Consider the following 27,419-nt stretch of genomic DNA (forward strand, 5'->3'; position numbering starts at 1 on the left):
GTTATTAATTAAAATATCTTTGAATCAATAGTGTTCTTGCTTGATTACCCATGTTTAAATGAGATTGCCCACATTTGCATTTTGATTTTCAATTTCGTAATTATCATTTTCTGGGTCCGAAATACATATATTGTGCAAAATAGGACAGGCAATTACAATATCTCCTACTTTCTGAGGGTCATATCGCAGTTTTCTTTCGCCCATAATGCACCGAAATCTACTCTTCAAAACTCCTATACATCTTTCAACACAATTTCTTGCTCTCATTTGTGCCTGTGTGTATGCATATTCAGGCGTGTTCAGAACAGCATCAACAATAGGAGTCACGAGCCAACATTGTTGTGGATACCCGGAATCCCCTACTAACCAAGAATTTCTATCGCCTACAATTTGTTACCATTAAATATGAAATTTTTGCATCCAACTACCTTGATTATAACACCTTTGTAATTCATGTTGTACAGCAGATTCTCGCCAAATCATGTGTGGCTCCTGCATATTGTGCATTGATATTTAATATTTTCAAATTATAATCACATATCTAAAAGTTTTCATAAGTATCATTATATTAAACAATGCTATACTTAACTATTTGGATATTTTTTGAATGGAATCTTCTGTTTAAATAATTATGCTCTTCCTCTGGAGGGGCAATTATGGCAACATGTGTACCATCAATTGCACCAATACACCCTGGAAATTGAGTTGCTTCCATAAATGGTCGTTTTATACGATTTTTGTGAGGGGCGGTTCGTGGAAATTGCACCCACTGAGCTGACAATCTACCTTTGACATTGTAGGTTTCGCTACAGAAAAATTATAACCTTGCCCCACAGATTGTTGATATGAACCCGTGGCAAAAAAGTTTAGTGTCGCCAAAAGCTTCAACATAAGAGGTATAGCCACGATATTTTCGGTTATATTAACATGGACTTCCAATTCATTACGTAGATATCGCACCATTCCTTTACTTAAACGGAACAAACTTATAAATTGTTCGTCTCTTAAAGAAAATGGATCACTTTCATCCCTCATAATTCTCCTCTCTAAATTAAATAATCGAATGTGTTCTCGTCTTTCTAAGTTATGCATTTCTATGATTCTTGCAATATTTACGGGCAACATCTAAAAATGTTTATATTTAACGTTAGGTACTACCTTTAATTAACTTACGATAAGTAGGTAGGTACCACAAATGTTAAAATCTAAATACCTTAAATTAGAGTAAATACGGACATAACCTTATATTTAAAAAGAAAACGGTCAACGTTTTTAGAAATGTGTGTATAATCACGAGTGTTCCCGAACTCGCTAACGACTGTAGTAATGGAGAAAACAGAATACCATTTCAAGCGACTATGGCTATCAACTGTTGAATTCTACTGTTGCTTTGTAGCGATAATGCACGAAATACCACTGCAGGCTTCCTGTGGCATCAATTGCTACAACTGGAATATTTTCATTTTTAATATTTAAAAAAAAATTGTACCGTTCCGATTGTTTAAGGTCCAGTAATGAATCGGTAACGGCTGTCATCTTAAGGATCGGTATGCGATATGGGAGTATGAATTTTGGTCACGCGTATAATTTTCGCCGTAGTAGGATTATTATGGTTGTCTTCGTAAATGACCGGAGCGATGCGATTCGGAACTTCTTTCTTTGGGGGGAAAAACGTTAGAGAAGATGACGAAAGACTGGTGAAGGATGATATCGTGAAAGTGATTGCGCGATGGTTATCGGTTATTATTAAGGCATCCGTTGGATTTAAGTTTTGGGAATCATTGGTCTGGTTGCTTTAATGCCGCTTGGGGGAGTGGACTGATTTCCTTAATCGAATTACGTGGACTTGGAGGCCACGCGGAACGCTAAGCCGGAGAGGGCGCAATCAATTTAACTTCGCCTGTTGTATCTACTTTAATTTATGTAATCCGTTTTACCAAAAGGTGAGTTTCGTACTCTATGCTGAACTTTCTCAAATTCCACCCAATAGCTACTATAGCTATTTGTGTATTAAGAGCGCAAAATGATATATTGTCGATTGAAAGAGACAGTTGACAGTTGAAATCGACAATCAATTTGCACTCGAATTACACACAAGATTTTTTCTACAATCGATCAGTTCACATATTTCCAGAAATTTAAATTTCTCACTCAAATCATTTTAATCTTATTCCCAAATGAAAGATGTCTTTTACTCGTTGTCATTGGATACTCTGAGCAATGCATATTTGATTTATAGTTAATAATTGGGAGAGCGAGCGTTTTTTTTTCTATTTTGTCGCTTATAAGCGACAAAGTGACATTCCTCGAAAAAGATGTGACGTTTGCGTTGTCAAATACGAGCGCAAATGCCTACTTTGGATATCGATTGTAGAAAAAATTATTATAATAACCTCGATAATAACTAACTACCCCTTTTTCAGCGTTTGGGCGCCAAATATTTGTAACGGGAGGAATTACAAAACCTACAAATAAGGGACAAGGGCTAATCCGAGGGATCCTGATCTAAAGTGACTGTTACTCCCCAAGCTAGCAGGTGTGGGTTCAATTATAGGGTGGAAAGGATCAGGGCGCCATGAGCGTACAATATCGAGTAATTCAGTTAGCGTGGTGATTGTCTCCGCTCTAAAAACAAATTGTATGTAGGACAACTCGGTTACAAACAGGAAATAAAACAACAGTACACGGGAGGGTTTTATATTGGCAACTAAATTCCCTAGTTTAAATGAGGAGTGATACACCAGGAGACAACGGGCTAAACAAGGTTCTATAAAAAAATAGTTACTGTACTGCAAAGGCACAAGGGGATACGAGGAAAGATCTTTCTTTTATCTTTGTTACTCAATATGTCACCTAACCTAGGGTATGCTAATTTAAAGCAAAACTCTTGTTGACGCTTCACAAGTAGGTGATTTGACTATACGTTGAAATGAGTCGCAATAGTTCAGATAGGTGACTATATAAATGTTGTAGTTTTGTGTACCTTGATACAAGCTCTTAAAACAGGTACGTTGCCGTAGGCATATAATTGAAATTTTACATAACATAAACATTAACATTTGTAAATAGGAAGACACTCGACGACACGAAACGGGAACAATAGACGACCCAAACAGGAAACTTCTGACCTTTATTGACTGATCGGATTAGCAGGTGCTACTAAATCGAGGGGTATGCTTTATCTGCAGCCTCCTCTTCCTATCGAATGATGTGAGAGTATGTTGATCGGCCGAGAGATGGTGAATGGTCGTTGGATATTAAGCGTATCAAAAAGAGAAGCTAAAAGGTAAGTCAACTAAATGTCTAATGGGTGATTAAATATTTACCTCGCGGGTGTTACGAGCTTCTTAACATGTGCACCGATATCTAATCCGCCGAAGCGAAATATAGCTCTACCAAAATACTACTAAAGGGTAGCAGCAACTGAGCCAACTTCCCAAAATTAATCCTTAAAGGGGCAGTATACCCAAATTTCATGTTTTCGTCTAAAGATAGATTAAAAATATGTAAGAGTAACGGTGAAAACCGCAAGTCGCTACGCCGTTTCGTTATTAAATGGCAAGGTGTCGAATGTAAAAAACGGTCGTTGTGACGTCATCCCGACAAATGGGTCGGTGGCGCGCTATAGCAATATATGGATTCGATGACGTTTGACGTGTTAATTTGAGACTGGTAGTCAGTGATCTGCATTTTTTTAAAAATTCCTAACTTTGTGTTTCCGCTGCAACAATAATTTGAAAAATGCCAATGTAACATTGCAAATTTTCCCCGAGAAAAGAAGAAGCCGTGCCGAAATAAAGTCTGGAAAAGTAGAAAAAACCGCTGAATCATAGTATAGTCACGTCGTTTGCAGTGTCCACTTTAAAGATGATTTTTTTTAAAGATACAAGAAGGAAAGGACCCTGTGGCTCAGTATAAAGTTTTGAGAAGCCTAACAATACTGCAATCCCTTCTTTACATCTCACAGGAAACAAAGGTCCTAATAAAGCTACAAAACGTCAGTCAACTTATCTAAGAAAGTAAGATTGTGTCCGATTGCTTATTGTGGGTAAACGATCAACTTCGTAGTGGAGAAACCAGTTCAACATCAAACATATGCCAGAATCAAACAGAAGAACTGAATCAAATGGAACCAATAACTCTTACTGAAAGCATAGGTATCCAGTCTGAGCTGAGTACAGAAATTTATTACAAATATCCAAATTTATATGAGGATATATGTTCGAATGATACTTCAGTAAGTTTTCTTGTTTTTTTCAAAGGAAAGCGAACTAGAATTATGAAAGAACTGACGCGTTTGGAATCCTTGGATCCGTGTCGCCGCACACACGATGTCGGGATGACGTCACATGTTCTGTCTTTCAAACTTTCATCGTTAATAATTTGAAAACTACTCATCGTAGAAAACTCCGGTTTGAAATTTTGTTCTTAGATTTTCTTCTACAATTTTTTTGATTTTGGGTATACTACCCCTTTAATCAAGGTATTCAATTCAAGTTTATAATAATTGCGAAAAGTGGCAAAAATCGTGTGCTTGATGCTAATACTTAAAGCAGAATGATCTTGACCCACGGGCAAAAATGTGACATACAGATAAGGAGACAGGAATGTGACCGGGATTTATCAAATGGATTAGGGGTCAAGTTCACGAAACATTTAAAATACGAAAGGGACAATAGGCAACACAATTAACATACAAGGATTTAATAAAATTAACGTTACACAATATTGTTCTGCGTTGTCTCGATGGTGTATATCTTGGGGTATATTTTCAGCGGAAAGCCGGTTGGAGGTTAAGAAGCTGCAAGTAGATTAATCCGTGGTCTTCGTCGTATGTGTTACTGTTTTTGGAGAGAGAGAGAGAGAGAGAGAGACTTGCCGATTGCGTGGCCATGATATCGAGAGCACCGTGTAAGATATGGAGCACTAACAAGCCGTATACCAGTAGCGTAGACTATCGTAACCTTTAAGGAGGCGTTGGCCACTAGACGTTTATCAGAGCATTGCGGATTGTGGACCGGTGTCTCACGGAGTAGTCGACAAGTTAGGAGTCGTACATCGTATGTTAGTTGTTCGTCCAGGTATCGTTATCGTTGGGATAGCACTTGTAAATTTTGTGACGAAGTAAGACGTTCTCGGGAAACTTGTTAGCGAAGAATCATATTGATTCTATGAATTCTTTGGAATTGGGAATGTACCCGTTCGTTAGCAATTAGTAGAAGACATTTCGTATACAAGATACACCTTTGTGTTAAGTTTCTGTGATTTCGGCTCATACATATAAATAGTTTGGGTGATTTTTTAAATTTAATTTTTTTTATTTATTGGTTATTGTTTATACGGCAAGTTAAGCCGAAGTGGTACTGGTAGAGTTGCGCAACACTACGGTAGGTCTGGTAGGTCCGCGAGGACCCTGCCAAACGACAAGGCCCCAGGACCCGACGGGGTGCCGGCGCGGGTGGTCAAGGCAGCGGCCATCGCGATCCCGGAGGCTTGAGCGAGGACCATCAACGAGGCAATCGTAACGGGAGAATACCCTGCCCGGTGGAAGGGGAGCAGGCTGGTTCTTATACCGAAAGGAGGAGGAGGACACCGGCCGATATGTTTAACTGACTTCTCGGGGAAGGTGGAGGAGGTACTGGAGCCGAAACTACACCAGCGGCAATTCGGTTTCAGAAAGGGACCATAGTACGCCAGGTGGAGGAGGCGAACCAGGGGACCTGGAGGACGAGAGAGGTGTGCCTCGTGGCGGCGCTGGACGTTAAGAACGCCTTTAATTCGGCCTCGAGGGACGCCATCGTGAGGGGTCTGAGGGACTTCGAAGTGCCGGCCAAACTAGTACGGTTGGTGCGGAGCTACCTGACCGGCAGGTGCGTGACCGCGCGGAAGCCGTCGGGGGAGACGCACAGTTTCATTTGCAGTGCGGGAGTGCCGCAGGGGTCCGTGCTAGGTCCCCTGCTGTGGAACGTGATGTACGATGGGGTGCTGAGTGTGGTGAACGGGAGTGGGATCGAGCTGGTGACCTTCGCGGACGACGTTACAGTGGTGGTGCGCGATAGGGATGTGAGCAGGGCGAAGGAGAAGATGGCATGCGCGATCAAGAGGGTTAGCAGATGGATGGCGGCGAGAGGTTTAGAGTTAGTGGCGCAGAAGACCAAGCTGGCCATGCTAACAGGCAAGAGGAGGCTGGCAGCGTTCAACCTGGGGGTGCTCGGGCAGACGATCGAGACAGACAGCAAGGTGAAGGTGTTGGGCGTCTGGTTGGACAAGAACCTTTCTTTTATACCGCACGCACGGGAGATCAGCGATAAGGCCATGGCAGTATACGGGGCTCTGTGTAAGGTGTTTCCAAACACCGGAGGCGCGCGGGAGAGCAGGAGGCGAGTCATGGCGGCGGCAGTTATGTCAGGCATTCTGTATGCGGCGGAAGTGTGGTGGCCGGCAACTAAGTGGGGCACGGCCATGGCGAGCGTGAACCGGGTGATACGGCTGCTAGCTCTTAGAATATGCTGCGGCTATAGGACGGTGCAGCTCGAAGACGCGCTGGTTCTGGGGGGCTATGGCCCGCGGAGATAGCGGTGATGGCGCGAGCCCAAGGGTGGACGAGAGAGGGAGAATGTACGTGGAATGGCAGACAAGATGGGAGAGACGAAACTCCTGGACGAGGACCATTATTCCGGAGATGAGGGAGTGGTGCGAGAGGGGCCACGGCGAACTGGACTACTTTATTACCCAGTTCTTGTCCGGGCACGGGGAAAATAAAGTTTACCTGAAGAAAATAAAGAAAAGAGAGGACGACAGGTGTGAGGACTGCGGGGAAATAGACGTGCCGGGTCACGCGGTTTTGAGGTGCGTGCGTTGGGAGAGAGAGAGTGGCGGCAGAGACAGCGATCGGGGGGCGATTGGAAAAGGCAAATGTGGTGAGGATCATGCTGAGAGGGCGCGAGAAGTAGGAGGCCGTGGCGAGGCTGGTACAGAACAGCGGTAGGGCGAGGGAGAGAGAAGCCCGAGATCGGGAGCAAGGGCGGCGGTAACACCGTAGGCGTCTACTATTAGGCGCCGGCCGGCCATGGCAGTGAAGAATGCCGAAAGGTGATGCCCGGCCATGGCATACCAGGCAGAGGAAAGGGTTTTAGGGGGTAACCCGTAAGGGAGTCCCCCACGCCCCCCGCTAAGACCGCAAGCGGGGGTAGTCCATTAAGGATTTCCTAAACCTCTATAAAAAAAAGGTCTGGTTAAGCCATTTCGTATTGCGTGCGTTGTCCTGGTACGCATTTGTGGCAGGTATAGCCCCCTGCTGCACGGTAAGTTTCATTTGTTCGAAGTCATAGGGGTTAAGGTGGAACTATTTTCCTACAGTTATACCTTGCGTGGTTCTTTGTTTTAAGAGGGAAGGGGAGGTGTTGTCTACTTGATTCACTTATTAGCGTTGTTGCACTTGGATCACTTATCTATAAGCTGTGATATTTTGTGATTTTGGGATCCCTATATATATATATATATATATATATATATATATATATATATTATATATATATAATATATATAGTCGACCAACGCACTTTACGACATCCGGCAAAAATTTTGACGATATGACATCCACCCTTTCCGATACAGTTATCAGTTTGCGGCCATGAGAGTATATTTTTTGAATTGCAATATGAGGCTATTGCGCCCTTAAAAAATAAACCATACACATTTTTAAAAAAATTCTCTCCCTATCTCTTTGCACTCCAGTGTATACTGTATATAAATTTTTACTCCGTGTATCTTGTGAGATCATTAAAAATTTTACATACCTTATAACATCCTTGCAACGTTGCCATGATTACTGGCTAGTAAATACGGATGGTAGGTTCAAACCAAAGGTAACTGTGTCAAGGGCGTTAAAAGTGTTATCGCACGGTTTACTATGGAAGACAGAGATCAAATAGCAATGTTTTATAGTAAAATAGATTATAGGTACTTTTTCTATGCTTTGTTTTTAACAAAACGGCCGGTTTCATAAACAATGACATAGAGTAAAATTTACTCTGCCAATGATTAAAAATATTGAAATGTTAGCCACCCCTCGATTATAAGGCTAGGTGTTGGTGATCTATATGTCTAATCATAGTTTATGAAGTCGGATATTAATCTATTAACTTTTCATCGTTTGCCTTTGCTCAATACGCAGTAATTAATGTCGAAATTTTTAGGAATTTCATCTAACATGCTAGTTTCACACTAAACTAATAGTAACAGCTAACTTGGTTGCGGAGTGGTACAAAAATCTAAAAATGGATGCTTGTACCAGTATTTAGAACAAATAAATGAGGGACAAACAACCAAAAATATTCAAAAGACCAAATTTCGTTTAAATTTAATCGGGTGCAACCTTTTGAATTAAATAATGGTACAGAATAGGATTTTGTGAATTTTAATTTTATCGGGGGTCGCTTCATAGTTGCAAGTGACAAAAAATCGAATAGCGAATGTTTAGTTTAATATAATTCCTATCGAAATGGTACAAACAATATTAGAAAAGTCAGGGTACAATTGAGTTTGTCTGTACCACTATTTAGAACAAATAGGAGGGGGTCAATAACCAGAAATATTAAAAAACGACATTTCGTTTAAGGTTAATCGGATGCAACCTTTTAAGTTAAATAAAGGTGGGAAATAGATTTTTGTGAATTTTAATTTTAACGGGGGTCTCTTCCTAGTTGCAGAGTGATACAAAAACCTAATAGTGGATGTTTACTGGAAAAATTCCTTTTAAAATGGTACAAGTAATATTAGAAAAGTCAGGGTTCAAATAATTTTGTCTATACCAGTATTTAGAACCAATCAGAGGGGGTGAATAACCAGAATATTCAAAAACGAAATTTCGTTTAAGGTTAATCGGATGCAACCTTTTAAGTTAAATAAAGGTGCAAAATAGATTTTTGTGAATTTTAATTTTAACGGGGGTCTCTTCCTAGTTGCTAAGTGATACAAAAACCTAATAGTGGATGTTTACTGGAAAAATTCCTTTTAAAATGGTACAAGTAATATTAGAAAAGTCAGGGTTCAAATAATTTTGTCTGTAGCATTATTTAGAACAAATAAGTGGTTCAATAACCAGAAATATTCAAAAACGAAATTTCGTGTATGGTTAATACGATGCAACATTTTGGCTAAAAATGGTGCAAATAGGTTTCAATTTTAATTATTTTTAATTTTTAATTCAAAGGAGATTTTCAAAATATAGTACTAATTCTATTGAGATGGCTACAATTCAATTTATTGACTCTCTCTTTATCTCTGAATCAATATATATATATATATATATAACAAATAGGGGATCGCCTGAATATCAACAACGTATAACATTCAAAAGTGAAATTTGGATTAGAACAGCGAGTGGAACCTAACTTAATTTCTTCCCATTTAGAAGTATTAATTAACTATAAAATAGGTGATGTTAAAGAGTTCGCAGAGTATAAACTTTTAATTATACACCAAACGTTAATGTAATTCTTCTTCCGTTTATTTCGCTAAATAGGTGCAAAAGCAGATATCGTGGAGTTTATTTATAGAAAGCGCGATTGCCAAATTTCGGATGTAATTAGGGGCTATGAGTAGAATCGTACATTTTTTCAATTATACGCTGGATGTCATTCAGTCGCAGTTATGACATTGCGTTTGTATATTCAATATACACACCAAAGCTCCTGCGCGCGCTCTTCACAGCAAAGCGCGGAACTAAAATATACTTATTAATTTTACAACCATATCTTTTCGACATCTTCCTGAAATTGCTTCCCCCTCACCCTTAGGGGCTCTAGAGTGAAATAACACGGGAAAACGTTTCGACATCCGAAATCGGATGTCGAAACGTCAACGGATGTCAAAGAGATAGGGAAATTTATACGTTTGGATGTCGAAAGGTGCGGTGGAGTATTGTCCTATATATATATATATATATATATATATATAATTATATATATATAATATATATATTATATATATAATATATATAATATATATATATTTATTATATATATATATATATATATATATATATATATATATATTACAAGTCACGCCCCGTGTCTATCCTCTCGGCGCCCGCGTTCGAAGTGGAAGTGGCTAGCGTACCTTAGTGTGGTTATAACAAATACTTGCGGTTAGAATTCAGGTAATTATCGGAATCTCAAGTACAAACTTCGAGTAGGTAGTAATGTTGGTAGAATGAAGTAGATTCACAAGGTTAATGTAAGTAGAATCATTGACTTTATTATAAATTCAATGGTAAAATTTCCCAAATCGGAAATGTAGAAATCCATCGCCTGACGCGCGCCAATATCAATCCTAATAAGATGGTGGATCCAGGTAAAGATGCAAAGTCATCACGTATTGCGTAGTGTAACCGGCTGGTTACTTTTCAACTCTTCCTACCGTTTCTTCCTCAAGCTACTTTATTTCGGGCGGTTCCTCTTACATAAAACAATTGTTGTTGGGCTGCGGGAACATGGGAAAGAATAAATGAATAAAAATCAATAATCTTTATTAAAACTTATTACGTTCTTATTTTCTTAGGAATTCGCCTTTAATCTGTAAATACCGCATGTTAAAAGAAATGGGGACTGAGGTTCATTGCACAAAAAGAAAAGTCTATCTTTATTATGTTAATTGAAATCAAATTGTTGATTCTAGAACCGCGAAGTACAGAAAGAAACTTAATTTTTTGTTTCAGAAATTAATATATAACTAAATCGAAAATCAAAACAAACGCTGTAAGTGCGCGTCGTAACGCTTTTCCAGGCCCGAGTCGTTAACATGAAAGCAAACAGCGCTCACAAAGCACTTATTAAACTCAAAACACTAGTAGGGAATTAAGTCGCCCTTACAATACATACATGCTGTTCTATAATGACTGTGATACAATAGCTAAATTTGACACTACTACGACCGTATAAACTACAACACAATAAACTACAACGGGGTAAACTACGAAAAACGGTAAACTACGACGCGATGCGGGTTTTATGATAGTTAGAAATACCTTTCAAGTATACTGTTTATGTGCACCGGGAGTCGGAACGCAATCTTGGTTTTTCTTCGATTGATGCGGAAGTTGAGTAAGTTTAGGACCGCCCACTGCAGGCTGCTATTCGAATTTGGTTCGCCGTGTCACAGGCAGGCTTCAGTGCGACTTCCCTGGGTACCTTCCAAAGCACACGGACCGCGCTCAGAATAGAAGGTGGAAGTCGCTCTTCTTCGGAAACTTCGTAATCTTCCTAATTTTCTCCGGAGGGCCGTAAAGCTCGTCTTCGACTTAGATACGGTGGCTCGATGGATGCAACTTTGAACTTTGACGTTTCTTTCGCATGCGCAGATTGTACGGAGATTTAGGCGTTTTATCTCGACGTTCAAGTGTCCTGACTTCTGAGCAGTCCGCCACTCATTTTCTACTAACACAACTATTGTATCATCTATAAAATGTAAATAAACGTATTTTGATTGATTGATTGATTGCTTTAGAAACGAGTGCCTCCTGGACTATGGAAATAAGAAGTTCGGACGCATATCATTTCCCAGATACTATATTCACATTAGGACATTACATTATCCATATCAAATGCTTTAAGAATGTAATTTTCTTTTCATAGAAACAGAGTAGAAGTCTTATCTTTAGCTACATAAGTGAAAAGCTATGTAAAATTGGTTTTAGCTTGACCCATAAAGTAATTATATCTAATTCTTGTTTCACATTCCCTAGGTGTTGGGGTTTCATTACGTAGTATGTGTAAAACTGAATTTATTATGAATACATTTCCTGGGAGCTGTTTCTGTATAAAAAAAGAATGAACGAGAATATCCACATTACACAAGCAGAGTTCTGCTTTAATTTTTTGCATAACTTTATCTAAACCCCGAAAACCTTCCACGTAAAATTCGGATTACCTATGTAAATTAAGCGCATGTATTAAATACAGGGTGTTTTTTTGGGAGCTTTAGTTAAAAGTTTCTGGGAAAGTAAAATAGGTAGGATTTTGAAAATTTGTACTTAGGAGTTACTCTGAAGGCCGAATCGATGTAAAATATTTTCAAAATGGCCGCACTTCCGGAAACACCGGAAGTAGATAGTAACTTCGTTATTTTAAATGGCAACCCCTATTTTTTATTGCATTTTTGGATTCTACGTGAAATTTCAGTTCTTTTGATACCCATATGTCATATCTGCCATTTATGGTTTTTAAGTTATTTTGACTTTAAGAAAAAAAATGGCGGATGCAGATGGTACCTTGATAATTGATTACTTGAAAAAGGTTATAGTCATGGCAACCCATTTTTATCAGTGCATAGAGAATGAATAGGGCTTTCTTTTACTGTACTTAAAACAAAGTTAAGTTGCGTACAACCGCACCTATGGAGATCCAAATTTAAGAAACTTCAAAGTCTATAAACTCAGTTTTTTTAAATGGAATGACCATGTTCTTAATATTGCATGAGATAGAGAATCGAAATTGGCATATTTTGATATTACATGTTCCTATAGCTATCTTTAACAGTTTCTGATTTATTCCCATTTCATTGAATTGATCTCGGAATTGATGCCATTTTTTTTCGCATTTTCTTTTTAGTAGTTGGCCATGATTTTATAACAATCGAATTTTAAACAAATCAAGGAATGGATTCTTTAATACCACTGATTCTAGTTCTAGTCTAAATAATTCATTAATAAATAACTCATTTAATAAGGATATAGGACAGAAAATTTTTGAAAAATCTAAACAGAGTCGTTCAACTGAATTTCTTAAACAACGTATAAGTCTGGAAATTAAGAGAGGTAATGCGATATCTGTTCTAGCAACAATTCCATACCAAAAATGTTTCAACAAAGTTTTTTATATTTTGCATTGAATTTATTTTGTTAATCTTGCATTTGCAATTCAATTCATTTTCTTAAATATTCTCTTGTAGAGCTTTGTATAACTTGTGCTTCAACGGTTTGTAGTGCATTAGGGGTACAAAATTTCAAAAATTCATACAATTTCGTTCTAGTTTTCGAATGAATGTACGGAAAGCACGCGCCGCGATTCTGCCCATTTCACCATAAATAACAATTAAATTCCAAAATAGGTGAAACCACTGCGAGTCATTTTTCGATTTTTGAAAAACTTATGTTAACCTATAACAGTGGGTGATGGATTAGTGTCACTAGATTTGTTTAAAATTCAATTGTTATAGAATCATGGCCGACTACTAAAAAAGAAAATCCTAAAAAAATAGTGTCAATTCAATAAAATGGGAATAAGTCAGAAACTGTTAAAGATAGCTATAGGAACATGTATTGTCAAAATATGCCCATTTCGATTCTCTATCTCATGGAATAGTAAGAACGTGGTCATTCCATTAAAAAAAACTGAGTTTTTAGTCTTTGAAGTTTCATAAATTTGGATATCCATAGGGGCGGTCGTACGCAACTTAACTTTTTTTTAAGTGCACTAAAAGAAAGCCCTATTCATTCTCTATGCACTGATAAAAATAGGTTGCCATGACTACAACCGTTTGCAAGTAATCAATTATCAAGGTACCATCTGCATCCGCCATTTTTTTTCTTAAAGTCAAAATAACTTAAAAACCATAAATGGTAGATATCGACATATGGGTATCAAAAGAAGTGAAATTTCACGTAGAATCCAAAAAAGCAATAAAAAATAGGGGTTGCCATTTAAAATAACGAAGTTACTATCTACTTCCGGTGTTTCCGGAAGTGCGGCCATTTTGAAAATATTTTACATCGATTCGGCCTTCAGAGTAACTCCTAAGTACAAATTTTCAAAAACCTACCTATTTTACTTTCCCAGAAACTTTTAACTAAAGCTCCCAAAAAAACACCCTGTATACTGTGCATTAGTGATCATGTTTATGAAATTTGTTTTTCTGATAGAAGAATTAATTTTGGCACCCGGTAATACCTACACATTTAAATTTCGAACGAGCAGTTTTTCTTCTGTGTACCTAATCTGCCCTATACACATAAAAGAAGATAAATTTCAGAGCATAGGTATTTTATATCCCTAAATGCATGGTTGCGTTTTAGCGTATTTATAACTACGTTAGATCATGGTAACCGTAAAATTACGACACGTTTCATCATACTTCTTCGTTTTTGTTTTTTCTATCTGCAGCTTATTGCTCAAACTCTGAGGTAAAAGAAATCTTGATTATTGCATACTTATATGCGTAAGGTCTAAAGTATGACAATTAGTTATTTACGCAACAAGTGAGTAAAGTATATCTTTTTTTCACGAAAAGGAAGATTTGCCCCACGAGACGAAGGCGAGTGCGCAAATCTGCCGATTGAAAAAACATACTGTCACTAATTGCATACAAAACTTTTTTCACGTTCGAACCCAAAAAAAGAGCATAAGAATAACAGACACTGGGTTTTATTTAGAAATATTAATATTAAATGCACAATTAGTGGGATATTATACGCAGTGGAGATTATTGGGTTAGAAATATTTTTGTAAGCGTGATTTGTAAAAATTTTAGTCGCACTGTCCATTTTATTTTGAAAAGATTTATCGACGTATCCTTCTCAACGGCGCTTGACTTCCAACCGCCGTGTTTCTTCAGCTGAATTAGGTCTCCTCCAGAATCAACTAATAAACACGCAGACGATCTTCTAAATGCGTGTCGTGTATAATAGACCGGGAGATGGTGACACTTTTTGTGGTGTGATTTGCTACAAGTATGGTGACCATTCAAAGGTTTAATTAAGTACTCCTCAATACGAAAATGGTGCTAACTCTCTGGGAGTGGGGCCGTTATTGCGTGACGATTGTTTAAACATCTCGGAAAATTTATGATTTTGGACAATTTGCTACACAAAATTCTTTGGATTTTCTGGTAGTCGGTCACAAAATAAATGACGGAAACGAAATGCCATACTTTTCCGGTGGGCCTTATAGCCCGCCATACTCATTTGAACGTGTCGATTGTTTTTTTTTTTTGGGTGATTTGCTACAATCTCATTTTTTTTTTGAGCATTGAGAATGTTGCATAGACATCAAACTAATGATAATAAATTCCGGGTTGACAGCGAATATAATTTCGGGAGTCGATTGGCTGAAAATCACGAAAAAGGGAGCTACCATATGGTCCATATGGAATGTCAGTTCATCCCTAGAAAATACCGTAACGGCTTATGCTAGCGACCGAGCCATGGATGCTAAGTGTCATTTCGATACCACAATAGGCCTTAGGAACGCAGCGATCATAGTAGCTTTCTGCATTGTAGAACGGGGAAACATTCCTATTTTATGGAAGAAAACTACAATCAGAGAATGGTTGCTATATCCGTCGAGGAACAAGTGGCCAAGAAACTAGAGGAAGCGGTCGAAAAGGACATCATAGAGCACGCGAGTGAACCGAGTGAGTGTATTTCTCCTATAATTATAACTTTTAATAAACCTTCCGGAGATATAAGTAGAAGACCCGGTCTTCTACTGATATACGCATATGTGTGGACATGCGACGTGCCAATGAGGCCATCAGACGTGAAACCTACCCGCTTGCAACCTTCGATTTTCTCGTAACCAAACTGCTCAATGCAAAAAATTCTTTTCGAGATTGGATTGGACCTTGAAAACTAGAATTTGGATGAAGACAGTCGTCCCATTATGACGTTCAGCAGACATAACAGGATGTTCAGATATAAGCGGCTTTTGTTAGGGGTGAATTCGGTGCTAGAAATCTTACAGAAAACTTTCGAAAGGTTATAGTCGTCATGTAAAAACTGCCCGATTTATTTGGACGACATAATCATATTTGAGGGCTGAGGCTACGGAAGAGCCGCACGGTATGTGCCTGAAGAAGTTGCTTAATGTTTTAGATAATAGAGATGTTTTATTCAAAAAATCGAAGTCTTTAAAATAAACGAACTAAACTTCTTAGTCTTAGGACATAATGTCGAGCAAAGGAATCACCCCGGGCCCAATTAAAGTCCAAAGTATCCAGGAGTTTAGAGAACCCAAAACTAAAGAAGAAGTAAGGAGGTTCTTGGGATTAATAACGTATGTGGGAAAATTCATACCTGATTTCGCAACTACGACAAAACCGCTAAGAGAGTTATTGCATAAGGAAACATCTTTTAACTGGACAGAAAAACTTCGCACTCATTTTGATCGATTGCAGGAAGCACTTGAAAAACTGCCAACTTTAACTTACGTTGGTTTGAACAGACATAGGAGATTAATTGCAGATGCCAGTCCGTTAGCGTTGGGAGCCGTCCTCATACAGTTCGAAGACAATGCAACCCCTCTCATCATTTAATTTGCTAGCAAAAGTTTATCGTCAACAGAACGAACGTAGGTACTGAAAAAGAAAGCTTAGCTTTGGTATGGGCACCGGAAGGATTTCATTACTATCTAGTGGGGTTCACGTTTGAATTAGTCACGGATCATAAACCACTGGAAGTAATTTTTAGACCAACTTCCAAACTTCGGGCTAGAATTGAGCGATGGGATTTTGTTATTTACCAATCCGATAAATCGAACACTGCGGATGCGTTGTCAAGGTTATATCTTGTACAGGAAGCGGAACCGTTCGATAAGGAGGCATGTTTTCATGTCAATGGGGTTGTTGAAACCGCTATTGCCATGAATATCTCTGAGATAGTCAGAGCAAGCCGAAAGGATCGGGAACTGACGAATATAAAGACAGAAGACAAACAAAGGACGATGAATGGCGACAGGCAAACGTCCATTTTTTTCTATTTCGTTGGGAACTAACTAGTCGGGCCGGTAGTCTTGAGGGGAAGCAAAATTATAATACGAACGCCCTTGCGAGCACATATACTACAATTCGCTTACAATCCAGGAGCAACCGTTATGAAACGCAGACTGAGATCAAAAGTGTGGTGGCCCTTTATTGATCGGCAAACCGAACAATTTATCAAAAATTACCATGATTGCACAGTGGATTCTCATCCCACACCACCAACGCCGATGAAGAGGTACATTTTTCCAAATGGACGGTGGCAATTGGTCGACCTGACGGGTCGTTTACCCACCCACGAGAACAGAATAGAATCTACTTCACATCATCAGTCCCATCATCTTCGTCTCCTAGGCTGCCAACAGTAGATCCGAGTTCCAGCCAAGAAAATGGAGGAGTCCTAAATCTTGTGGCCAAGGAACCTCAGAAGGTGAAACCCCTGCGCCTGGAGAAAAAAGAAGGGATGTGGCGACCGGCTGATCGCCAGGATAGTGATTCACAGTCTGGGCGGATGGGGGTGTCAGTTAGGATGGAATGCGCGGACTTTGGTAGCGTTACGGATGATTAAAGTTTGTTTGTTTTTCTGCTAGTAAATACATTACATTATAGTGCAAAGAATTCATGTTGGACACCTGTGACTGTTTTATATTTGCAAGCGTTGCGTCTAATTTAAATGCAAAGTTACGTACATAAATACGCGCGGAAGCAAGAGAAAAAAATTTTAAATTTTAAAAACTTTAAACATAAAAGTTAGACGTGTACTGGGGAACACCAAGTTGTGTCCCAAGTCGACGTTAAATCGTGTATGCGGAGATAACCGAATCCAAGCAAATCATGTCGCATTTAGGACACCGACAGACTGTGCCCCGCAAGGCATAGTTGTAAGCGTTACCTACGTCTAACCTGCCTGCGGAAGGACGGAAGGAAAGTTTGATGCCATAAAATGTAAATGTACGTGACCACAAATGATTTGCTGATTGGCATGCTAATTTATTTCCGCCGTTTATCTTGGTGATTGAGTGGGCACGTGCCTTTGTGCCTTTTAGGACCAGCCGTCACTGCAAATAACTAAGCTCAGACAGAATTCTGTAATCTGCTTTGCTAGAACATGAAAACAAACGTAGGCCGTTACAATGGATGCTACTTTGATACGCAACTCGTGTAAAATTCTGTACGTAGTGTAGACCAAGGATACTATATAATATAAGTATCCTTGGTCTACATTATATAATATCCTTTAGTCCAGGGAATAGAGGGTTTTAGCTTGCAAAATGAGAAGTAGTTCCAATTTCTCTTGCATGTCACAGACAGTCATCTGGAGGTTAAGAATCTAAGTTTTCGACCTCCCACTCCTTGTGCTTCCCCCGTACCACCCCCAAAACCCCTGAAATTTGGTTGGTTTCTTAGTTTTTCAATCTTATCTTTTTAATGGTTCACTTTAGAAAAAAATATTGTTATCAGAAATTATAGACCATAAAATTCTACACAACTTTGATATACACTACTTTTTTGTGAAACGTTTATTAAAAAAGATATTATGCTTGAGACTTGGTTACATTTTTAAGAATTCTGACATTTGTATGTAGATGTTTTAACCAAATTTCATACTTGATCTCTATAATTAAGAGTTTTATGAGAAAATATCTTGAATTTATCGTGGTATAAATCCCTCTACCCTGCACCCTTACCAAAGGGGATGCATAATAATGAAACTTGCAACCCTTGCTAGTGAGGATATTTGAATCACTGTGAGATTGTAGCGCTTTCCAATATACTTTTGAAATTAAAAAATTGTCTCACTTCAGTTTAGTTTCCCCCCCCCCCCCCACTCCGCTCGGTAGGAATAGATATTTAAATGCTCTTGTGAACTTAGTCAGAGAGTGCAACGCTTATTACAACTTTAAATATCTTGTCCTACTTCGGTTGAGGGGGAGGGGGGGGGGCGGACGAAGGATGAAGCTGAACTGAAGTGAGATATTTTTTTGTTTCAAACGTATATTAGAAAGCCCTACAATTTCACAGTGATTCAAATATCAGCAATTCACCACTAGCAAGGGTTGAAAGTTGAACTATTATGCATCCCCTTTGGTAAGGATGCAGCGTAGGGGGATTTATACCACGATAAGTTCAAGATATTTTCTCATAAAACTCTTAATTATGGAGATAAAATATACAATTTGGTTAAAACATCTACATACAAATTTTAAAATTCTTAAAAATATAAGCAACTCTGATGCTCTATATCGTTTTTAATAAACATTTCACAAAAAAGTAGTGTATATCAAAGTTGTGTAGAATTTTATAGTCTACAATTTCTGATAACAATATTTTTTTGTAAAATGAACCTATAAAAAGATATGATTGAAAAACTAAAAAACCAACCAAATTTCTTTGGTTTTAAGGGTGGCACGGGGGAAGCACAAGGTGTGGGAGGTCGAAAACTTGGATTCTTAACCACCAGATATTCTTTCATGACATGCAAAAAAAATTGGAACTACTTCTCGTTTTGCAGGAAATGGTCCATTTTCAGTCTCTATTTCCTGGACTACTTGGTGTAGACGTCGAATGTCTATCACAACTCTGCTTACGATTTTTGTTCCCTTAAACCGATTCGATTTGTCACAATAGTTGGATACGGGTTTGGACACAATTATGTGTAATTGAAATCAGATACACGTGGCATAGGTGGGTACCTTGCACCAATTTGTCTTATTATATTTTTACCTGAAACCTTCAAGAAATAGTTTTACTCACAATCGGTTAGTATTATCTGAATTCCTAACCTTCATAGCGGTTGCGAAGCGACTCATTACTCACCTTAGCCGGGAAAGTAACTTTCCCGGCTAGCTGTCACTTTCCCGGCTAGCTGTCACTTTCCCGGCTAGCATCTGTCACTTTCCTTACCTGCAAATGCTATTCATATTATCCTTATATGAAACTTATACTAATAGTGACACCGCCAATGTAACCATTAATGTTTACAACAATAGCAAATTACGAAGAAGAACGAAACTATTTGCTATTGTTGTAAACATTAATGGTTACATTGGCGGTGTCACTATTATTGACAGTTAAAGTAACACCTTGTTGAATTATATACTTTACCTTAAATGATCGATTGTGAGTAAAATAGTATACAAACCTCGCTGGTCAGTGGTTCATAACCAACGCCTCGCGCTTATACCTCACCTCCGCGCTTCGCGCGTCGGTGAGGTACCTTAAGCCCTCGGCGTAGGTAATGAACCACCTCCCAGCTCGGTATGTAATCTACTATTACGTTATAAGGCCGGGAAGTGGCTTATTAAAGTACGAGTTTAGATGTTTACGGACGAGGCAACGAAGGAGCCGAGTTCAGAATTTCTAAACGAGTGCTTTAATAATCACTTCACGGTCGTGCATCGTACAAAATTTTATTTCATACTGTCTCAATTTTGAAATTGCTTTTGATTCTTTTACCTACATAACACATGCAATCTTTAGTCGCATCACCTTTGAATCCGGTACCGTTGCATAGTTACGCGCGAATTGTTTTGCCTTGTTCATTTATTTGTAAAAAAAATTGACGCGGCATGTTCTTGTGGTGGTGAATTTGTAAGGATGATTTGTTCAAAAAGTGAAGAAGCTGTAGAAAATCTCATCCCCAGAAATCAGTATCAGTTATATAGTTTGTGCTTGGCGAAAAAAGGTACAATGAGGGTAATAATGTGAACGAAAACATCATGCTTTCTAACTTTTTCGATCCGGTAAGAAAATAATTAGAGCTAACAAGCCTTCTTTAAACTAATAGAATACCTTCTAGGCCAAAAAGTTCTCTAGTTCTACATTGTGGTCCAAATATTCAATGTGGAAAACCATGATAAATGAAAACGCGAACATTTCCGAATATGTCAAGTTGACAACGCCTACAAAAGATTACCTTTTAAGTAAAGGTTAGATGACACCTAATTGTACAACTTTTTAATTTCCGATTCATCAGGACACAAAAATTCACGGTAGACGTAGACGTATTTACAGTCATTACTAAGTGCGATGGAGTGAATTTTTTGAACTTGTACAGAAATTAGTGCAATTTTCACCCCAAGAATATGGTTGAGAAGGTGGCAAGAGGTTTCCATCACCACAGTCCCCAGCGATGGGGGTGTGTCCACTATTAAAGTTAGTGAGAATTCTAATTGTATAATTAACAGTCTTAAGCTTTCGAATGATAATGTAAATAGCTATCGTCTTAAATAAATTTGACGTTTCTTCTTGTCAGAAAATTATCAGTTGCTACGCAACACTTTCCGGCCTTGTGATGTAATAGATCACTTTCCGGACTCAAATGAATGACGTAATGTACTGTATAGCGGACAGTATGAAATAAATCTAAATTTCAGGGCTATTTTGACATTATAAAGTTGATCTTTACCTGACTAGTACTGTAATATTTTTGCCTGACTCCCATTAGAGTCCTAGTACATGCAAAATAACAAAATAGATCGTTCATTGAATAAGTTATTCAATCAACAATTGGATAATTATAATGCAGACTGTGGATATTTTTAAATATTACTATACCTACACAAAGGGTAATGGTTTTTTAATTACTAACAATCAATGGAATAGTTGCTGAAATTATTCCTTTAGTTTTGCGCCAGTCATTAAAAGGTTTGTACGCCTTTTCGTACCTCTTTCTTGACTTTGTGGGGAGCGAATATTGCACTACGGCGGCCGCAGCTTCGGCTACATTGTAACAACGTCTCCCGTAGGTACTCTTCTTCACTGATACCTGCTCTTGTACTTAGTTTTAAAGACTGTATAGTTGAAAAGTACAAAGCATAAACTGCAAACTGCATTAAAAATGACACTGATTTTTTTAATTATTTTGAAATCTCTATGGGAACAATTAATTAAAGTGATTTTATCCAACACCTCTATGTTATCCAGTCATTATCATGACGAAATTAAACGAGTAAGGTATAATATAACCCACTAATGAGTTATGGACGTAAAATAACTCACTAGCAAGATAAAGTACAGGAACCATAAGTAAATCCATATAAATTTTCTGACTAAATTTTTTGTTGTTTATTATTCCCCATAGCAACGAATTATTGCTTTTGTATTCCATGCACTCTAGCTTTTCGCGGAACACGCAGTTTTTAAGATTTCCACGTTTTAAACCAGCTTGAGGAGGTGTTGGATAAAGTTTTGTATGGTGCACGTGTGTTAATTACAAATAAGTCACTTGAGAAAATAACCCCACTCGGCCTGACGGCCTCGTGGGCTTACTTTTTTCTCGCGTGACTTATTTGTAACATAACACACTTATACCATAAATAACTATTAGCATGCGTGATTAGGTATCAAAATTTCACACATATGAATAATTTAATTTGAAAAAGTTATCTACATGTTGCGGTTTCAGGTAAAATTTTATACATAATACGTCATGAAAGTGAGTCCACCTGACTTGGAGGCATTAAAGAGATAATCGGACGCTACGCGTCCTCATACTTTTCAATAAGCCTCCGCGTCATGTAAACGACCACTTTCATGACTTATTATGTAAATAACTATTAAATGTAAACGCCCTGAAAGCACGAAACGAGTATGCTATTAATTCTATTGGTAACGAATTCGGTAATACTAATGCATTATTTTTTTCTAGATCTCCTAAAACACCCCTCCTAGGGTATGCAAGGTAAGTGTCAATAATGCTTTGATTAAATTATCGACAATTTATTAAATTAACAAATGTACACGTACGTATAAATTATACATAGATGTTATCATCTGTAATGCAATGGATGTGTATGCACAAATCATAGTTATAACTTATAGTCATAAATTGCGGTCACATTGATCATTTCAGTACATATTTCGCTATTTGTGGCATTTTATGAATTGCTTAGGTAAGATTTCCAATCTTCTGACGGGGCCATTATTTTGCTGACGATCAGTTTCTAACGCGATCTAAATAAAATTCGATTTGATTCTATTCAATTCCGCGTTCCTTTATAAAAGGGTACCTAAATTGATATACCTATGCGACAATAAAATGTCGTCCTTTTAGAGAGCAAGTAAATTTAAAATAGACCAGCAAACGCAGGTGCAATTCAGTCTACCTATACTACCGGCGAGTGAATTTTTAAGCTTTTCTGAAAAATTTTGCATAAAATTATCATTGTCGACACTTTCCAAAGGTTTTTCCACTAATAAACATTAGTGCTGACGCTTCCCGTTTATACAGCTTGTTCTCCCTTCCCTAGCGATTTAAATACACATTTATCCTGATCTGTTATTGAAGGACAGCGATAACGAGAAGATCCCTTTATTTTAATTTAATTGAAACTGTCTTGTTGAACGAAAAAGAAATCGGCTTTTTACAGCATCATTAAAAATAATTGTAGCTCTTGAATTGAATAGGAATAGACTTTAAGTAAGTAATTGCCCTTTTGTTCAATTTTTTCCTTGTAGAAAGTTGACAGCATCTCCAAGTTTGTCCTGAATTAAGGGTTATTAATTGAAGATCTGGAATTAGGGCGTCACAATTTATCTTTACGTTAATAAACTATACCATCATTAATACACGCCAAATCGACAAAATGTATCAACATTAAGTACTATATTAAAATACTCTGCGAATTAACAGTGTTAAAAACTTATCAAAAGAACAAGGTAATGAAATTAAGAAGCGTGTTGAAGTAATATCTTTGATCTTGGTTAACAAGTTTCGTCGAGACTGAAATGAAAGAACTGCGAGTTTCTCAATAATGACTTCATGTGGCACTTCTCTCTGTGTTAAATCGAGTTTTGTGCTATATTGCGCGATTTTTGTGCTTTGAAAGACGTTGACTAGAATGCACTAACACTATATTTACCTTATATCTACCTTCGCTTGGAAGAATGGAACTGATGTCTTTCCCAGAGTAGCATGGCTGTCGATGAAGTTTCAGGGATAAATCAACGAATTCGTGTGAAAGATGTTGCATAGCGAGATACACGATTCTAAACTAAGATAACTTGCGATTCCGACCGACAAATAAGCAACGGGTTTTTAAAGAGCAGTACGTCGGTGTTGATTAGGTTTTAAAGTAAAACCGGTCCAATATATCTCACTTAACTCCACTCCACCTACCCCATCCCATTTCTATAGGTACTTATGTAAAAAAAATTGGGTGGTAGGTCGATCAAAACTAGCATTTTTCCAAATAAACCGAGGGTTCAACGTGTTTCGTTTTGGGAGCCACCCAAAACAAGTATAAATTGTGCACAGCACAACTCTTGTGCAGATAAAGCGCATTTTTTTAAACCGAGATGTCTCAATCGCCATTTGTGAGTACCCTCTTCTGACAATTCGTTCTTGAGGTATAAGGGAATATAATACCCGATCACGATAAGAAGTCGAGGAGGAGGGCTAGGGTTGGTAGAAATTTCGTTGAGACCTTTCATTAGAGTACCATGAAGGATAAAACTAGTACACTCCCCACCCCCTACTTTGATAAGAAGACAGAAAGAAGGGATGTAGTTTGTAGAAAACGGTTCCTTTCGTTAATTAGAATACAATGAGAGGTAACACTAATTTTTAACCCCCCCCCCCCCCAGCCCCGTCGCTCACTGATCTCGAAAAAGAATCGCACGGGAAAGTTGTAGTTCGTACTACCCAATTTAGTTCGATGAGACCTTTCATTAGAATACCATGAAGGGTAGAACATGTGTTCTGTTCTCCCCCCCCCCCCCCCCCATTTTCTAAAGTTTAACTTGACACCACTAAAGACATGCGTATGCAAAATCTGAGACCAATTGGTTGTCGTATGTAAAAATGCACGTTTTACTTTCAAAAACAGCATCTCAGCAAATAATTCGTGGGGGGCCCCCCTTTTAGACAGCGAAATTTGATGACCGTCTGGCGCACCTTCAAGGTATAGGCTACCTACTGCAACAAATTCCAGGACTCTAGGACCATTCTCCTAGAAGTAGTTCAAAACGGTAGAAGTGGGTCCGGTCCGGACGGACAAAACGCAAACAATAGCACATTTTTTTTATTCTTAAAAATTCCACTAAAAAGTGGTGAACAGGACATACAGCCCAAAACTTATTCAAAGACGTGTCACCAGTATTTGTAACTCCTATGGTTGCTGAGAAAGAAATTAAAGAAGAAATGTAAATTTCACCACTTTTTTTGAGGTGGTTCCTGGTACCCAAACAAAACACATTGGACTCTCGGTTTATTTAGAAAAAGTACTTGTACCTCTACTACTACTACTACATACTTATATGTAGCACCCTGTATATGACCATCAACAATCTACTACTTTATAGTGTATAAACTAGATATCACCGCATTTTTATTAGCAATCGCCGTTTATTATTGTTTTATCGTCGTGTAATTTTTTTTGCTTAACTGTTATGAGAATGTACCTAGTTGGGGTTGTTTTAAATTCTAAAAAATAAAAAAAAAACGAAACGAAATTTGGTTCGACTCAAAAAAGCCCCAATATATGGCTAGCATCTTTTTTAATCGGTCTCATCACATAGGTTGGTAAAAATTAAGACTCTGCTAGAGTGAGCATATTTCGCATAAATACCACAAAACAAGGGTTGTTTGACGTTTGTGTAATCTATATTGGGCGCAATTCGATTTTTGCACTTTCATATTGTTTGCTTTTATTAAAGGAACCTACCATAAAACTTTCGATCAAACTGCTGGTTGTAAAATCACACTGTGCGCATTTTACAACTCTGGAATTCTCGTGCATTAACGTATTGTTTTTTAAACTGTATTTATTATTTGTATGTATAACCACACTGGGCACACTTTAATTAAGTCCTTGAAATTCTTATGCGTTAACAGATGATTTTTTAAACTTGATTTATAATATATAATTATAGTTGCAACGTTGCACTTTAGAAAATTATGTGTGACAACAGACTAAGATGGCCTTTATTGTTGGTTGAGTAATCCCACTGGATGCATTTAAAAATAAATTCCGGGAAACAGAGAAGCTAAACGTACTTACCATTTACTATAAGTACTTATTTCAGAAATTTAATCAAACTTTTAAGTTTTTTTATTGCCCCTATAGAGGTCTCATCCTTATTTGGAACCGCGCTGTAACGATAAGTTCGTGTGGCGCTGATTTTATACAAACCCCACGTTAGAATGCCTCGACTAGCGGCTGGATAAACCACACGAAATATTAATACTGAGGGCAAGCGCCCGGTGTCCCGCATTGACAACATGTAAATATGGTAACATTATCGAAATTGATTGAAGTGCACAACAGGTGTCAATCTAAAAGAACGTCATATGTTGAACAATATGTACGAGACAGAGATGGTACTTACGTAAAAAAAATTAACATATGTTAATGGGCTAAATGGTTTCTACCAAATCCCAACTCATTCGTATTCCATGGACTCAGAAATCCGCCATCAGCGATACTTAATTAACTTAAATCCATGAAGAATTTGAACGACGAAAATTTACAACCTGTTGCTATTCAAGGCATTCGAACAAAAAAAGAAAGTTCGTTTGTTGAGCTGGATGGCCGCAGGCCATCCATATTTCGGCAGCCCTAGCTGTTTAGCTTTTACTGCTTGCTGGTTGTAGTTCATGACGTCTTGTTACCTCTTTTGTTGTTTATGAGGGTGTGCGTGTTGCTCTTGGAGCGATGTCCTATTTCCATCTCTGTTCCACCAGTGAGGATTGTTAGGCAAGGGTTCCAACGGTCTGCGTCACCTCTTGCTGACGCGGTTGGTGGGAACAAGAGTGGTTGAGGATTATTCGTTTTCCTGCAGCACCCTCCTTGGCCGCTTCTTTTTTCGCTCCTGTGTGCCCGCCACAGGTGCGAGGTTCCTGATGTGGTCGACGTCTGATTTGTCTAGTTTTTCGAAGACCTTCTCGGCCAGCGAGCGGATGTGGTCGGATAGGGTTGGTATGTCCAGGGCCTGCCGGATGTCTTCGTTCCTTACGAACCAATCTGCCCTGCAGATGGTCCGTAAGGCGATGGATTGCACCGCTTCCATCTTTTTCGCGTAGGATTTTCCGACGTACGTCTTCCAGCCTGCTGAAGCGTACGTCATGATGGGGCGCACGCACGTCTTGTAGATCGAGAGTTTAGTCTTCACGGTAAGGGCGCTGTTGCTGAGTAGAGGGTAGAGATGCGCTCTTCTTCCCCGAGCTTTGGTGGATACTTCGTCCGCGTGTCGGTTGAAGGTCAGTTTTCTGTCTATTGTTACGCCCAGGTATCGGATGGAGGGAGACCATTGGATGTCTTGACCGGCGACGTTTAATTTGTTGTAGTCCTGGTAAAATTTTTTGTTGGTGAATATCACAGCCTCAGTTTTAGCGGGGTTGAATTTGAGCCGCCAGCGGCTCGCCCAATTGATGATGGTATCGATGGATTCCTGTGTTCGTCGTACGGCGATGTTGGGTAGCCTATGGTTGCCGTGAATTAGTAGATCGTCGGCGTACAGGGCTATTTTGACGTCCGGACCGACCGGGACGTCGTTGATGTAGATGCTGAACAGCACGGGCGACAGGCAGCCGCCCTGCGGTACTCCTGCTCGTGCTGATTCGGCGTCCGAAAATGTGTTGCCTACTCGAACTTTGAAGGTACGGTCGGTCAGGTAGTGGTCGATGAGATGAACGAAGTCCAGCGGGATGTTCGGAGTTCTCG

At 38.6% G+C, this 27,419-nt stretch overlaps 1 protein-coding gene across 1 annotated transcript; it reads left to right on the plus strand.

The window, feature by feature from the left end:
• Positions 1–2,310: 2,310 nt before the first annotated feature.
• LOC116182251 lies at positions 2,311–7,474 on the plus strand. Its single transcript, XM_031502772.1, has 3 exons — positions 2,311–3,006; positions 3,070–3,286; positions 4,776–7,474. The coding sequence occupies exon 3, from the start codon at positions 5,971–5,973 to the stop codon at positions 6,574–6,576; it is 606 nt and encodes a 201-aa protein (XP_031358632.1). The 5' UTR covers positions 2,311–3,006; positions 3,070–3,286; positions 4,776–5,970; the 3' UTR covers positions 6,577–7,474.
• The last annotated feature ends 19,945 nt before the right edge of the window (positions 7,475–27,419 follow it).

The sequence above is a fragment of the Photinus pyralis genome, unplaced genomic scaffold (assembly GCF_008802855.1).
Source record: "Photinus pyralis isolate 1611_PpyrPB1 unplaced genomic scaffold, Ppyr1.3 Ppyr1.4_unclustered_Scaffold4446, whole genome shotgun sequence".
NCBI lineage: Eukaryota > Metazoa > Arthropoda > Insecta > Coleoptera > Lampyridae > Photinus > Photinus pyralis.

Bases quoted from the DNA above. Each gene is read 5' to 3' on its own strand.
- LOC116182251 (XM_031502772.1), top strand. From the start codon at position 5,971: ATGTACGATGGGGTGCTGAGTGTGGTGAACGGGAGTGGGATCGAGCTG.